Here is a 13,419-nt window from a genome sequence, read left to right on the forward strand (position 1 = left end):
CCTGTAATCCCAGCACTTTGGGAGGCCGAGACGGGCGGATCACAAGGTCAGGAGATCGAGACCATCCTGGCTAACACGGCGAAACCCCGTCTCTACTAAAAACACAAAAAATTAGCCGGGCGAGGTGGCGGCGCCTGTAGTCCCAGCTACTCGGGAGGCTGAGGCAGGAGAATGGCGGAAACCCGGGAGGCGGAGCTTGCAGTGAGCTGAGATCTGGCCACTGCACTCCAGCCTGGGCGACAGAGCGAGACTCCGTCTCAAAAAAAAAAAAAAAAAAAAAAAAAAAAAAAAAAAAAAAAAAAAAAAAGAAATTACACATTCCGCACAGGCTGAGTTTGCATATTGTATTTTAGTTTGCATTCCTTTCACAGGCAATTTAAGGGTTTTTCAATTACATTTCTAAATTTTAATTGAATTCCTTAATTTTATTTATTTTTTTGTTTTGTTTTTTTTTGAGACGGAGTCTTGCTCTGTCGCCCAGGCTGGAATGCAGTGGCACGATCTCGGCTCACTGCAAGCTCTGCCTCCCGGGTTCACACCATTCTCCTGCCTCAGCCTCCCGAGTAGCTGGGACTACAGGCGCCCGCCACCATGCCTGGCTGATTTTTTGTATTTTTAGTAGAGACGGGGTTTCACCGTGTTAGCCAGGATGATCTGGATCTCCTGACCTCGTGGTCCGCCCGCCTCGGCCTCCCAAAGTGCTGGGATTACAAGCGTGAGCCACCGCGCCCGGCCTGAATTCCTTAATTTTAATTGTGGGAACTTTCCTGGATCCAAACAACAGACGTTGACCCTCCTAGTGAGATCCCAGGTCACAAACCGTGGAGCGGCTCCAGCCTGACTGGCAAGTGTTGCTTGCAAACTCCGGAAAAGCGAGACACGCCCAGAGATAGGAGGAGGGAAGCGCAGGCCCTGCCCATAAGCATTCAGGCCCCGCCCACCACCTCGCTGGCCCCGCCCAGGCCTGGCCTCTGGGTCCGCGCGCAGTCGCCTGCAGACCCGGAAGTGGATGGCGTGGAGAGATGGCGCAACTGCGGCGCGTGAGTTTTCCTTTGTTTAGATTAAGTGTTCGCTTAGCGGTGCCCTCACGCTTCTGTACCCGGGATGTGGGGGGCGGTACAGACCTTGAAATCCCCGCACCGCTCCCTCCACCCCGAGTAAATTCACGCGTCCCATCAGAATACCGGGGTTCGCTTCCCTGTGTGTTAAAATCGCCCTAGGGCTGGTTCTGTCCCCGGTCGTTCTGCCGTAGGACCGCGTAGGCAGCTGCTTTCGCGTTGCTTTCCTGCTTAAAACCCTTCAGTGACCCCTCCGCTAGCCCCGCGCCACGTAAAGTCCCCACCTGCGAGCCCGATCCACGCCCTCCGGGTCCCGAGCCTCGCCCTTGTCGGCCCCTGGGGGCGCAGCGCCACAGCCGCAAATCGGGAGGGCCCGTGTCCTCTGCTTGTCCTGGAGATTCTGCAGACCCCACCCCTGATCTGCCTGCCGCCCTAGACCTCCTTGGGCTGGACCCTTCTGTCCCCAGGCCTCTTCGCAGTCACGGCTTCTCCTGATCCTGTGTTGGGGGAGGTGGCCGGGACCTATCGTAGGGCACCCAGTGTTCTTCTGTCCCAAATTCCTCCCGTTGGAAACTGTGCTCTTGAGGAGGTGGGCATTTTATTCCAGTCCCCTCCCTGTGAATGTGTAGTGAAAGAGATGGAGAGCGAGGTAGAGGAAACAGAAAAATTTAGAGAGAAAATAATGAAGGAGATCCATATCAAGACGGCAACGTAGGGGGACGGTGAGAGATTTGCAAAGTGAAAGAAGCACCCCAGGAAGTAGCAGGGAGAGAAAAGCAACTGGAGAAATGTAGAGAAAAGTTGTATTTCTAGACAGATGAAGGACTGCAAGGTAGGGAGAGGGGCAGCAAAGCGGGAGGCTCTTCAGACAAAGTTGGGGAGAGGAGGAGGGATTTGGAGCCAGGGCAGACTGAGCAGCGTGGTGCAGGGACAGCAAGAGGGGGCAGCCGGTGACAAGGAGAGCAGAGGGAGAACCACCCCAGGGATCTGGGGTTGCCAGACAGTGGGGAGAAGGGGGCATAACAGAGAAGAGAGAATTTAACAGGAGGAGCACAGATGGGAGAAGAAAGAGGCAGAAATATATGGAGATTGGAGACAATCAAAAGATTGGAGAGAAAGAGCAACAAAAGGGAAAAAATTGCAAGATGGAGCAGATCAGGTGGAAAAGAAGGAATAGAGGGAAGAAGGAGAGAAACTGGGAGAGGAGAGGGGCTCAAAATCTGGGCTCACTGCAACCTTAGCCTACTGAGTTCAAGCGATTCTCCTGCCTCAGCCTCCCGAGTAGCTGGGATTACAGGTGCCCGCCACCACACCTGGCTAATTTTGTAGTTTTAATAGAGACAGGGTTTCACCATGTTGGCCTGACTGGTCCTGAGCTCTTGAAACCTCAGGTGATCTGCCCACCTCGGCCTCCCAAAGTGCTGGGATTACAGGTTTGAGCCACCTTGCCCGGCCTCCTCACATCAATTTGGTAGAATGGTTCCCAGAACTCAGAGAAAATTTTACTTAGGTTTACTATTGGTTATGAAGGTTATGACAAAGGATATAGATGGAAGAGCTGTCCTAGCAAATCAAAACAGAGGAGTGGGTTTTGGAAACCGTTAATTTTATCCATATCTGAAGTGAGGGGCAGTCATGTGGGACTGAGTCCTTAACTGGGATCTGATTCTATCTCCAGGTAGATACTATCCAAATTGAGTTAAATTGTAGGTCATCCAGCTGGGAGTGTGCCAGAGAACTGTTCAGCAGGGGAAAAAACACGTGTACATTTCCACCTCAAACGGTAAAGGGAAGAGATCTCCAACCAGCCCACCCACCTGTCTCAGGGCCTGCTATCTCTACTCTGTAGTAACGGGGAATGGTCTGTCCCTCCCCCTGGCTGTTGCTGACCCTGCAATTGTGCACCATGTGCCAGCCCTACTCACAATCTCAGGACAATGTGGCATCCTTTCTCTGTGGCATCACCAATATTTACTTCAGAGGATTACTTTGGTTAGTGTACCCACGTGGAGGTATTGTCCATTAAAACACACACAGACACGCTGGCTGGGTGCGGTAGCTCATGCCCGTAATCTCAGCACTTTAGGAGGCCAAGGTGGGCAGATCACTTATGACTAGGACTTCCAGACCAGCCTGGCCAACACGGTGAAACCCCACCTCTACTAAAAATACAAAAATTAGCTGGGCGTGGTGACGCGCACCTGTATTCCCGCTACTCGGGAGGCTGAGATAGGAGAATCACTTGAACCCCAGAGGTGGAGGTTGCAATGAGCCGACATAGCACCACTGCACTCCAGCCTGGGTGGCAAGAGTGAGACTGTGTCTCCAAAAAAAAAAAAAAAAAAAAAAGGCACAGAATGAAGTCTTTATTTCTTGCTACTCCTCCATGATTAAAACAAAAAATATTCTATTAATTACCTTTCTCCCTGTAGTTAGCACCCCTCTTCAATGCTCCATTTGAGAACACAGTACACTAAAATCTTGTTTATATACTCTGTCTCCAGTCTTGCCTCAAGTTCTTGATTTACCCCCTTCCAATTAAGCTTTCACCTCCACCATTCCTTTGATCCTTTTTTTTCCAGACTGCACCAGTGACCTCTGTGTTTCGAAGTCCAATTTTGAATTTCCTATCCTCATCTTTTCGAGTTAGCAACATGTTGCACAGCTGATCATTCCCTGTTCTTTTTTCTTAGCTCTAAATTTATTTGATTACTTTGTTTCAGATTTTTGTCTTACCAGTTTCCTCTGCTGGTATCTCCTGAAGCTGTGTTCTCTGAACGTGGGAGTGTTCCGTGATTTAGGTCTTTTTCATTTTTGTTTTTGTTTTTAAGACAGTCTCACCCTGTCACCCAGACTGGAGTGCCATGGTGCAATCATAGCTTCCTGCAGCCTCGAACTCCTGGCCTCAGGAGGTCCTCCTGCTCCAGCCTCCCAAGTAGCTGGGACTCTAGGTGCACACCACCACACCCGAGTAATTTTTTAATTTTTTAGTACAGACTGGGTTTCCCTATGTTGAATAGGCTTAGATCTCAAAACTCTTCTCATCTCTGTCCACACACACTACCATTCCTTATCATCTCATCTCATGGCTTTGAACCCCATCTACCTGTCTCCATGTCCCCTGCAGACCTCTGGCCTGAGGTCTAGAAACCTGTGTTCAGTTGTCCCCTCACTTCTCTGCTGGGACACCTAACAGGCATCTCCACCTCGTATGTGCCACTTTCTGAGCTCCCCCAATGCATTCCCCTGCAATCCTGCACATCTCAGATGAGGGTGACCCTGTACTTCCTGGGGCTTAGCTGAACTTCTTGTCATATAGTCAAAATATGTAAGATATTACATTGTAAGTACATTAGGTTTTTTTTTTTTTTTTTTTTTTTTGAGATGGAGTCTTGCTCTGTCATCAAGCTGGAGTGCAGTGGCACGATCTTGGCTCAGCGTAACCTCCACCTCCCAGGTTCAAGCAATTCTCCTGTCTCAGCCTCCCGAGTAGCTGGGACTACAGGCGTGCACCACGACGCCTGGCTAATTGTATTTTTAGTAGAGACAAGGTTTCACCATGCTGGCCAGGATGGTCTTGATCTCTTGACTTTGTGATCCGCCCACCTTGGCCTCCCAAAGTGCTGGGATTAAGGCGTGAGGCACCACGCCCAGCCTGTAAGTACATTAATTTAACATAAATAATTACATATTTACTAAAACAGGTGAGGACATTTGTTGTTTCCGAAATTCCTTTGAGGTATGGGAGAAAATGTTTGCGGCCTTGTCCCTGTGTGATCTGTGCCCCAGGACCTCTCTGAGCTCACCTCCTGCCTGTGTCCCCCTCGTTCCCTCTGCTGCAGCCACACAGGCCTCTTTCCTGGAGCCAGGGTTGCTCCTGACTCAGGGCTTCCACCTGGGCTGTCCCTCTGCCTGGACATCTCTAGCCTGTCAGCTGCAGGTACAAACACCTTTTCTTCCCCAAGTCTTTGTTCTGATATTACCTCCTTCCTGGAGGCTTCTGTGTTCCTCTCCACCCCACATTTAACACTCCAGCTACACCCTCACCCCCACTGTGGTCCACATTGCCTGCTCTGGAAATTTCTTTCTGCTCCACTACCTAAATCCTGGTAACAAGACCCAAGGATAGAGCAGAGCCAGAAGGTGGGGGTGTGCTGGATTTGCGCTGTCTGAGTGGAGCTCACCCCTGGCTTCACATTGGAGTGCAGATACACGTCTTGTGCCTCCAGTCTCTTACCTGAGATTCCTATTCACATACTCAGGTTGGGCTCAGCATTAATATTTGAAGTTGATTCTACGGTAGTTGCTCCTTATCTTCCAGTGTACTTTCTGAGGTTCCAGTTACTCATGGTCAACCACAGTTTTAGTAGTCCAAGGATATTATATGGAGAGTTCCAGAAATGAAGAATTCATAAGTGTTAAATTTCTCACTCTTCTTAGTAGGATGATGCAGTCTCTCACTGTCCCACTCTGTTTTGTCCAGGACTTGAATCATCTCTTTGTCCAGTATGTCCTCCTGTACAGTCATCCCTCGGTATCACATAGGATTTGCTTCCAAGATCCCCCCCAAGATTACCCAAATCAGATGATCTGCAAGACCCTTATATAAAATTGTATAATACGGCCACATAAGGACATTTCGGTCAACAACAGACCACGCCTATGATGGTGGTTCCATAAGATTACACTGGAGCTGAAAAATTCCTGTTGCCTGGCTACCTCAGAGCAGTCATGACATCATAGTGCAGTGTTGGTGCTGATGCTGGGGGAAACAAACCTAGTGCGTTACCAGACAGCTTTAACTGGATGTGGGGGAGGATAACATTGAGAATCTCTTAGAGGTGGTTCATGAGGAATGGGTTAATGAGGAGTCATTGGAACTGATACAGGAACGCATAGCTGAAGAAGAGGCAAGAGAATAGGGAACTGGCTGGGCGCGGTGGCACACATCTGTAATCCCTGTACTTTGGGAGGCCGAGGCAGGTGGATCACTTGAGGTCAGTGGTGTCGGGAGTGGTGGCACATGCCTGTAATCCCAGCTACTCAGGAAGCTGAGGTAGGAGAATCACTTGAACCCAGGAGGCGGAGGTTGCAGTGAGCCAAGGTCGCGCCACTGCACTCCAGCCCGAGCGACAGAGTGAGACTCCATCTCAAAAAAAAAAAAAAAAGAGAGAATGAGCCAATAGGAAACTGAAGAAAAAGAAAGAACTCTCAAGGCAATTCACAGTTAAATATATAGCAGAAGCTTTTGCAGACCTTGACAAGCTCCTTAAAAGGTTTGAAAACATAGGCACCGACACCTAAAGATTTTCATTAATAGAAAGGAACGTCCATGATGCATTATCTGCTCATAAGAACATTTAGGAAGACAAAAGAAACAAAGCAAGCAAGCTACCGTGGACTACTCTGAAAGGAGAGCTTCAGGCAGGTCTTTCAGGAGGCGTCTGGGAGAAACCATTGTTACCATAGGAGGACTTTCCGGTGGGACAAGATGTGGCACTGGAAGACAGTGACACTGATGGTCCTGACCCTGTGCAGGCGTAGGCTGATGTGTGTGTTTGTGTCTTAGTTGTTGACAAAGATGTTTAAAAAGGTTAAAAAATTGAAAACAAGAAAAAGTTTAGAGAATTAAGGTAAAAAGATAAAATATTTTTGTATAGCTGTACAACATGTTTGTGTTTTAAGCTGTTGTTGCAAAAGGGTCAAAAAGTTAAATTTAAAAGTTTGTACGGTACAACAGTTGCAATAAATAAGCTTAGTTTATTACTGAAGAAAAAAGTATTTTTTTGTGAAGTTAGCGTAGCCTAAATGTGCAGTGTATGTGCAGTGTTTATAAAGCCTGTAGTAGTGTATAGTCATGTCCTAGGCCTTCGCATTCATTCATCACTCACTGACTCACCCAGAGCAATTTCCAGTCCTGCGAGCTCCATTCATGGTAAGTGCCTTAGACAAGTGTACCATTTTTAAAACTCTTATACCAAATGACTACTGTATTTTTTTTTTCTTTTTTTTTCCTTTTTGGAGACAGAGTCTCACTCTGTCACCCAGGCTGGAGTGCAGTGGTGTAATCTTAGCTCGCTGCAACCTCTGCCTCCTGGGTTCAAGTGATTCTCCCGCGTTCAAGTGATTCTCCTGACTCAGCCTCCCGAGTAGCTGGGATTACAGGCACCCACCATCATGCCCGGCTCATTTTTGTGTTTTTAGTAGAAACGGGGTTTCCCCATGTTGGCCAGGGTGGTCTCAAACTCCCTACCTCAGATGATCCACCCGCCTTGGTCTCCCAAAGTGTTGAGATTACAGGCGTGAGCCACCGTGCCTGGCCTTACTGTACCTTTTCTATATTTAGATATGTTTTGACTTACGAGTACTTAGCATTGTTACAGTTGACTATAGTATTCAGGACATAGCATGCCCTACAGGTTTTTAGCAGTAAGCTATGTTATATATACCAGATGTGTAGTAGGCTATGCTATCTTGGTTTGTGTAAGTTCACTCTGTAATGAAATGGTCTGAAAATGTGTTTCTCAGAACATGTCCCTGTTATTAAGCAATGTGTGACTGTATTTGCATATAACCTATGCACATCCTCCCCATCCCCCCATATACTGTAAACCCAAGGGGGCCAGCCTCTCCACACCTGTGGGCGTTTCTCATCAGGTGGAAGGAGAGACTTGAGAAAAGAAAGAGACAAAAAGTATAGAGAAAGAAAAGTGGGCCCAGGGGACCAGCGCTCAGCATACGGAGGACCCGCACAGGCACTGGTCTCTGAGTTCCCTCAGTATTTATTGATCATTATCTCTACCATCTTGGAGAGGGAGATGTGACAGGACAATAGGGTAATAGTGGGGAGAGGGTCAGCAGGAGAACATGTGAACAAATGTCTCTGTGTCATAAACAATCTTGAGAAAAAGGTGCTGTGCTTTGATGTGCACATACATAAACATCTCGGTGCAGTAAAGAGCAGTATTGCCACCAGCAAGTCTCACCTCCAGCCCTAAGGTGGTTTTCTCCTATCTCAGTAAATAGAACATACACTGAGACATTCCATTGCCCAGGGATGAGCAGGAAACAGATGCCTTCCTCTTATCTCAACTGCAAAGAGACCTTCCTCTTTCACTCATCCTCCTCAGCACAGACCCTTTACGGGTGTCAGGCTGGGGGACGGTCAGGTCTTTCCCTTCCCACGAGGCCACATTTCAGACTATCACATGGGGAGAAACCTTGGACAATACCTGGCTTTCCTGGACAGAGCAGTGTTTGTGTCCCTGGGTACTTGAGATTAGAGAATGGCGATGACTTTTACCAAGCATACTGCCTTCAAGCAATTGTTCAACAAAGCACATCCTGCATAGCCCTAAATCCATTAAGCCTTGAGTCAACACAGCACATGTCTCTGCAAGCACAGGGTCGGGGCTAGGGTTACAGATTAACAGCATCTCAAGGCAGAAAAATTTTTTTAGTACAGAACAAAATCGAGTCTCTTATGTCTACTTCTTTCTACGTAGACACAGTAACGGTCTAATTGCACTTTCTTTTCCCCACAGTAAACCATCTGATTACTTGTAATACCTAATTAAATATAAGTGCTATGTAAATACTTGTTATTCTGGCTGGTTTTCTTGTATTATTTTTATTTTATATTTTTCTTTTATTGCTGTTTTATATTGGTATGTTGCTTCCTTTTTTTTTTTTAATTATTTAAGTCTATAATTGGTTGAATCCTTGGATACAGACCCCATGCACTGTATACTCTGTCTGCCCATCAATCCGTTGATAGTCTTATTTTTTGTTTTGTTTTGTTTTGTTTTTAATAGCAGTCTTTTTTATCAGATCCAATCTTTGGTATCTGAGTGGTTTTGTTTAAGTAATCCTTATTTTATTTAACATGGCCCCCAAGCACATGAGCATTGATGTTGGCAATTTGGATATGCCAGTGAGCATCTGTCACGTGCATCCTTTACATGGAGTAGATAGGGTTTAGTACTGTTCCAAGTTCCATTCATTCAGGGTTTTGCAACGTATCCCCTTGGATAAAGGGATTTTACTGTATTCTGTATCCAGCATTGAGCACCGAAGCCATGTCCTCATTTCAGAAGGCTGAGCTCAGCCTCTGATTCACAAAGAGGTGAGGGGTACTGTGCTCCGCATGGGGTTTGGTCAGAGCCAGGTCTGTGCCCTGAAGGGAATCTTAGTCCAGCCCAGCTCCCCACTGCTGCAATGTGTGTGCTCAGGCTTCTCCAGGAGGGGAGCGGGTTCTGAAGAAAGGGGCCAAAAACTCACTTGTTCTTCCTGTAGGAGTTTGTTGTCCCAGCATCAACTCTGTTGCAGTGGGCAGCAGAGGACTGTATTTCCACAGGGTGAGGTCTCCCCTATGTGTGTGGTTGTGGCACAGGAAGAAAGTATGTTCATTCTAAACCCTAAACAGCATGTTTTTGACATTCAGGATTGACTTCTAAAGAGTCATGTTATGTGAAGGAGAAGTGCAGAAGAGGAAAGCAAAGGAGTCAGGGATGCCACTTACTCAGGTAAAGTGATATTCTCAGTTGATTGTTCTGTTTCTTATTTCTTCCTGAAATGCAGAGTACTGGAGTTGAAAATCTTCTGAGTCTTGAGTGTCCTGCCTGACAGGTTTGCTCACACTCACCCATGCCTTCCCTCAGTCCCTCTCATCTCACTTAGATTCCATCCCTCGTGACCCAGTGACATGAACTTGGGAAGAGGCGGCACTGGGCATGGGCCTGGGAAGGGCTCACACCAGGCATGGATGGGGACGGGGTGAGGGCCCCGTGGTGTCAGTGCTGTTGGGCAGCAGGGATTGTTCAGGGGTCACATCTGGATGCACTGTCAGCTCTCTGTGGACCAGGATTAGAGGAGCTGCCCACAGAAGTCACGTATTAATGTGCACAAGTACCTGGTAACTTGTGCAATAAAAAAATCAAGAAGATTTTGTGCCTTTTTTTTTTTTTTTTTTTTTAAGACAGGAATCTCGCTCTGTCGTCCAAGCTGGCGTATAGTGGTGCAATCTCGGCTCACTGCAACCTCTACCTCCCAGGCTCAAGCGATCCTCCCACCTCAACCTCTTGAGTAGCTGGGACCACAAATGCGTACCACTATGCCCGGCAATTTTTTGAATTTTTGGTGGAGATGTGGTTTCACCATCTCCACCCACCTCAGCCTCCCAAAGTGCTGGAATTACAGGCATGATCACGCCTGGCCCTTTTTGACTTTTAGTAATAGCCATTCTGACTAATGAGATGGTATCTCATTGTGGTTTTGATTTGCATTTCTCTAATGATCAGTGATAATGAGCTTTTTTTCCATATGCTTGTTGGCTACATGTATGTCTTCATTCGATAGGTGTCTGTTCATGTCCCTTGCCCACTTTTTTCGTTTGTTTGTTTGAGAAGGAATTTCGCTCTTATCGCCCAGGAGGGAGTGCAATGGTGCGATCTCAGCTCACTGCAACTTCTGTCTCCCGAGTTCAAGCGATTCTCCTGTCTCAGCCTCCCTAGTAGCTGGGATTACAGGCTCCTGCCAGCACACTCAGCTAATTTTTGTATTTTTAGTAGAGACGGGGTTTCACCGTGGTGGCCGGGCTGGTCTTGCAACTTCTGATCTCAGGTGATCCACCTGCCTCGGTGTCCCAAAGTGCTGGGATTATAAGCATGAGTCACTGCACCTGGCCCTTTGCCCACTTTTTTAATGGGGTTGTTTTTCTCTTGTAAATTTGTTTAAGTTCCTTATAGATGCTGGATAGTAGACCTTTGTTAGATGCATAGTTTGCAAAAATTTTCTCCCATTCTGTAGGTTGTCTGCTCACTCTGTTGATAGTTTGTTTTGCTGTGCAGAAGCTCTTAATTGGATACCGCTTGTCAATTGTTGTTTTTGTTACAATTGCTTTTGGTGTCTTTGTCGTGAAATCTTTGCCCATTCCTGTGTCCAGGATGGTATTATCTGAGTTGTCTTCCAAGGTTTTTATAGTTTTGGGTTTTACATTGAAGTCTTTAATCCATCTTGAGTTGATTTTTGTATATCGTGTAAGGAAGGTGTCCAGCTTCAATCTTCTGCATGTGGCTAGCTGGTTATCCAGCACTGTTTATGAAATAGGGAGTCTTTTCCCCATTGCTTGTTTTTGTCAGCTTTGTCAAAGATCAGTTGGTCATAGATGTGCGGCCTTATTTCTGAGCTGACTATTCTGTTCCATTGGTCTTTGTGCCTGTTTTTGTACTAGTACCATATTGTTTTGGTTACTGTAGCCTTGTGGTATAGTTTGAAGTTGGATAACTTGATGCCTCCAGCTTTGTTCTTTTTGCTTAGGATTGCCTTGGCTATTCAGGCTCTTTTTTGGTTGCATATGAATTTTAAAATAGTTTTTTCTAGTTCTGCAAAGAACATCGTTAGGATTAGCATTCAGTCTGTAAATTCTTTGGGCAGTATGATCATTTTGATTATATTGATTCTTCTTATCCATGAGCATGGGATATTTTTCCGTTTGTGTCTTCTCTGATTTCAATTTGAGCAATGGTTTGTAATTCTCACTGTAGAGAATAATCTAAATTTTAATGGACAAAGCAATGGGTTAGTGTAGTAGTATAAGCCTGTAATTTGAGCTTCTTGACCTTCTTGGGAGGCTGAGATGGGAGGATCTCTTAACTTTGAGACCACCCTGGGCAATATAGTGAGACCTCACATAAATTTTAAAACAGATTATATTTATATTTTTGAAAATAGGTATTTGTGACTGGAGTTCAAGTTTCTATGTTTTTTTCATGATCTCCTTTTTTTTTTTTTTTTTTTTGAGACGGAGTCTCACTCTTTTGTCTAGGCTGGAGTGCAGTGATGTGATCTCGGCTCAGTGCAACCTCCATCTCCTGGGTTCAAACACTTCTCCTACCTCAGCCTCCCGAGTAGCTGGGATTACAGGCGCCCGCCATCAGGCCTAGCTAATTTTTGCATTTTTAGTAGAGACGGAGTTTCACCATATTGGCCAGGCCGGTCTCAAACTCCTGACTTCAGGTGATCTGCCCGCCTCGGCCTCCCAAAGTGCTGGGATTACAGGCTTGAGCCACCGCGCCCGGCCACAACATCATTTTATATGAATTTTTTTATTTTAATTTTAATTTAATTTTTTATTTTTTTGAAACAGAGTCTCGCTCTGTCGCCCAGACTGGAGTGCAGTGGCGTGATCACGGTTCACTGCAGCCTCCGCCTCCCGGGTTCAAGTGATTCTCCTGCCTCAGCCTCCCGAGTAGCTGGGACTACAGGCATGCGCCGCCACACCCAGCTAATTATTATATTTTTAATAGAGATGGGGTTTCACCGTGTTGGCCAGGATGGTCTTGGTCTCCTGACCCCGTGATCTGCCCGCCTTGGCCTCCCAAAGTGGTGTGATTACAGGCGTTAGCCAATACTTTTGGCCATGCGTGTTGGCTCACGCCTGTAATCCCAGCACTTTGGGAGGCCGAGGCGGGCATATCACCTGGGGTCGGGAGTTTGAGACCAACCTGACCAATGGAGAAACGCTGTCTCTACTAAAAATACAAGATTAGTTGGGTGTGGTGGCATATACCTGTAATCCTAGCTACTCGGGAGGCTAGGCAGGAGAATCCCTTGAACCTGGGAGGCAGAGGTTGTGGTGAACTGAGATCGCACCATTGCACTTGAGCCTGGGCAGCGAGAGCAAAACTCCATGTCAAAAACAAAAAATTTATATTTTTGAACAGTTGAAATTACATCTGAAATACTTTCCATGACCTTATAAGTGTTCTACACTATTGGGCCGGGCACGGGGCTCACGCCTGTAATCCCAGTGTTTTGGGAGGCCGAGAAGGGTGGCTCACATGAGGTCAGGAGTTCAAGACCAGCCTGGCCAACCAGGGTTTGGTGAAACCCTGTCTCTACTAAAAATATAAAAATTAGCCAGGTATGATGGCGCATGCCTATAATCCTAGCTGCTCGGGAGGCTGAGGCAGGAGAATTACTTGAATCTGGAAGGCAGAGGTTGCAGTGAGCGGAGATCGCGCCACTGCACTCCAGCCTGGGTGACAGACTGGAGACTCTGTCAAAAAAAAAATGTGTTCTACACTATCACATTAATGAGTTAATGACAGTAAGAATAGTAATGTATTACGAGGAGGATACGTGTATATGCATATATAATGACCTTTTATGCAGATTTAGGTTTTTGTTCATGAACTTAACTTTACTCAGGTAATTGTCAGTTTACTTTTGATGCTGATCTGTTACTTAACAGTTTGATTCTTTAGGTTTGATTCTAATGCCCAGACACAAAATTAACCCGCAGTTATCTCTATAGAAGTGTTAGGTATTATGTTCAACACACCAACTGATACGCATTATC

At 46.4% G+C, this 13,419-nt stretch overlaps 1 protein-coding gene across 1 annotated transcript in view; it reads left to right on the forward strand.

Moving 5' to 3' along the window:
* The first annotated feature begins 994 nt into the window (after positions 1-994).
* Positions 995-13,419, forward strand: part of LOC112612470 (zinc finger protein 480-like) — a 68,277-nt gene continuing 55,852 nt past the window's right edge. Inside the window, exons 1-2 of the mRNA XM_025367048.1 lie at positions 995-1,040; positions 9,502-9,583. Coding sequence (XP_025222833.1) covers positions 9,521-9,583 — 63 coding nt within the window. The 5' untranslated portion in view covers positions 995-1,040; positions 9,502-9,520. The remainder of the gene's footprint in view (positions 1,041-9,501; positions 9,584-13,419) is intronic.

The sequence above is a fragment of the Theropithecus gelada genome, chromosome 19, assembly GCF_003255815.1.
Source record: "Theropithecus gelada isolate Dixy chromosome 19, Tgel_1.0, whole genome shotgun sequence".
Classification (NCBI taxonomy): Eukaryota; Metazoa; Chordata; class Mammalia; order Primates; family Cercopithecidae; genus Theropithecus; species Theropithecus gelada.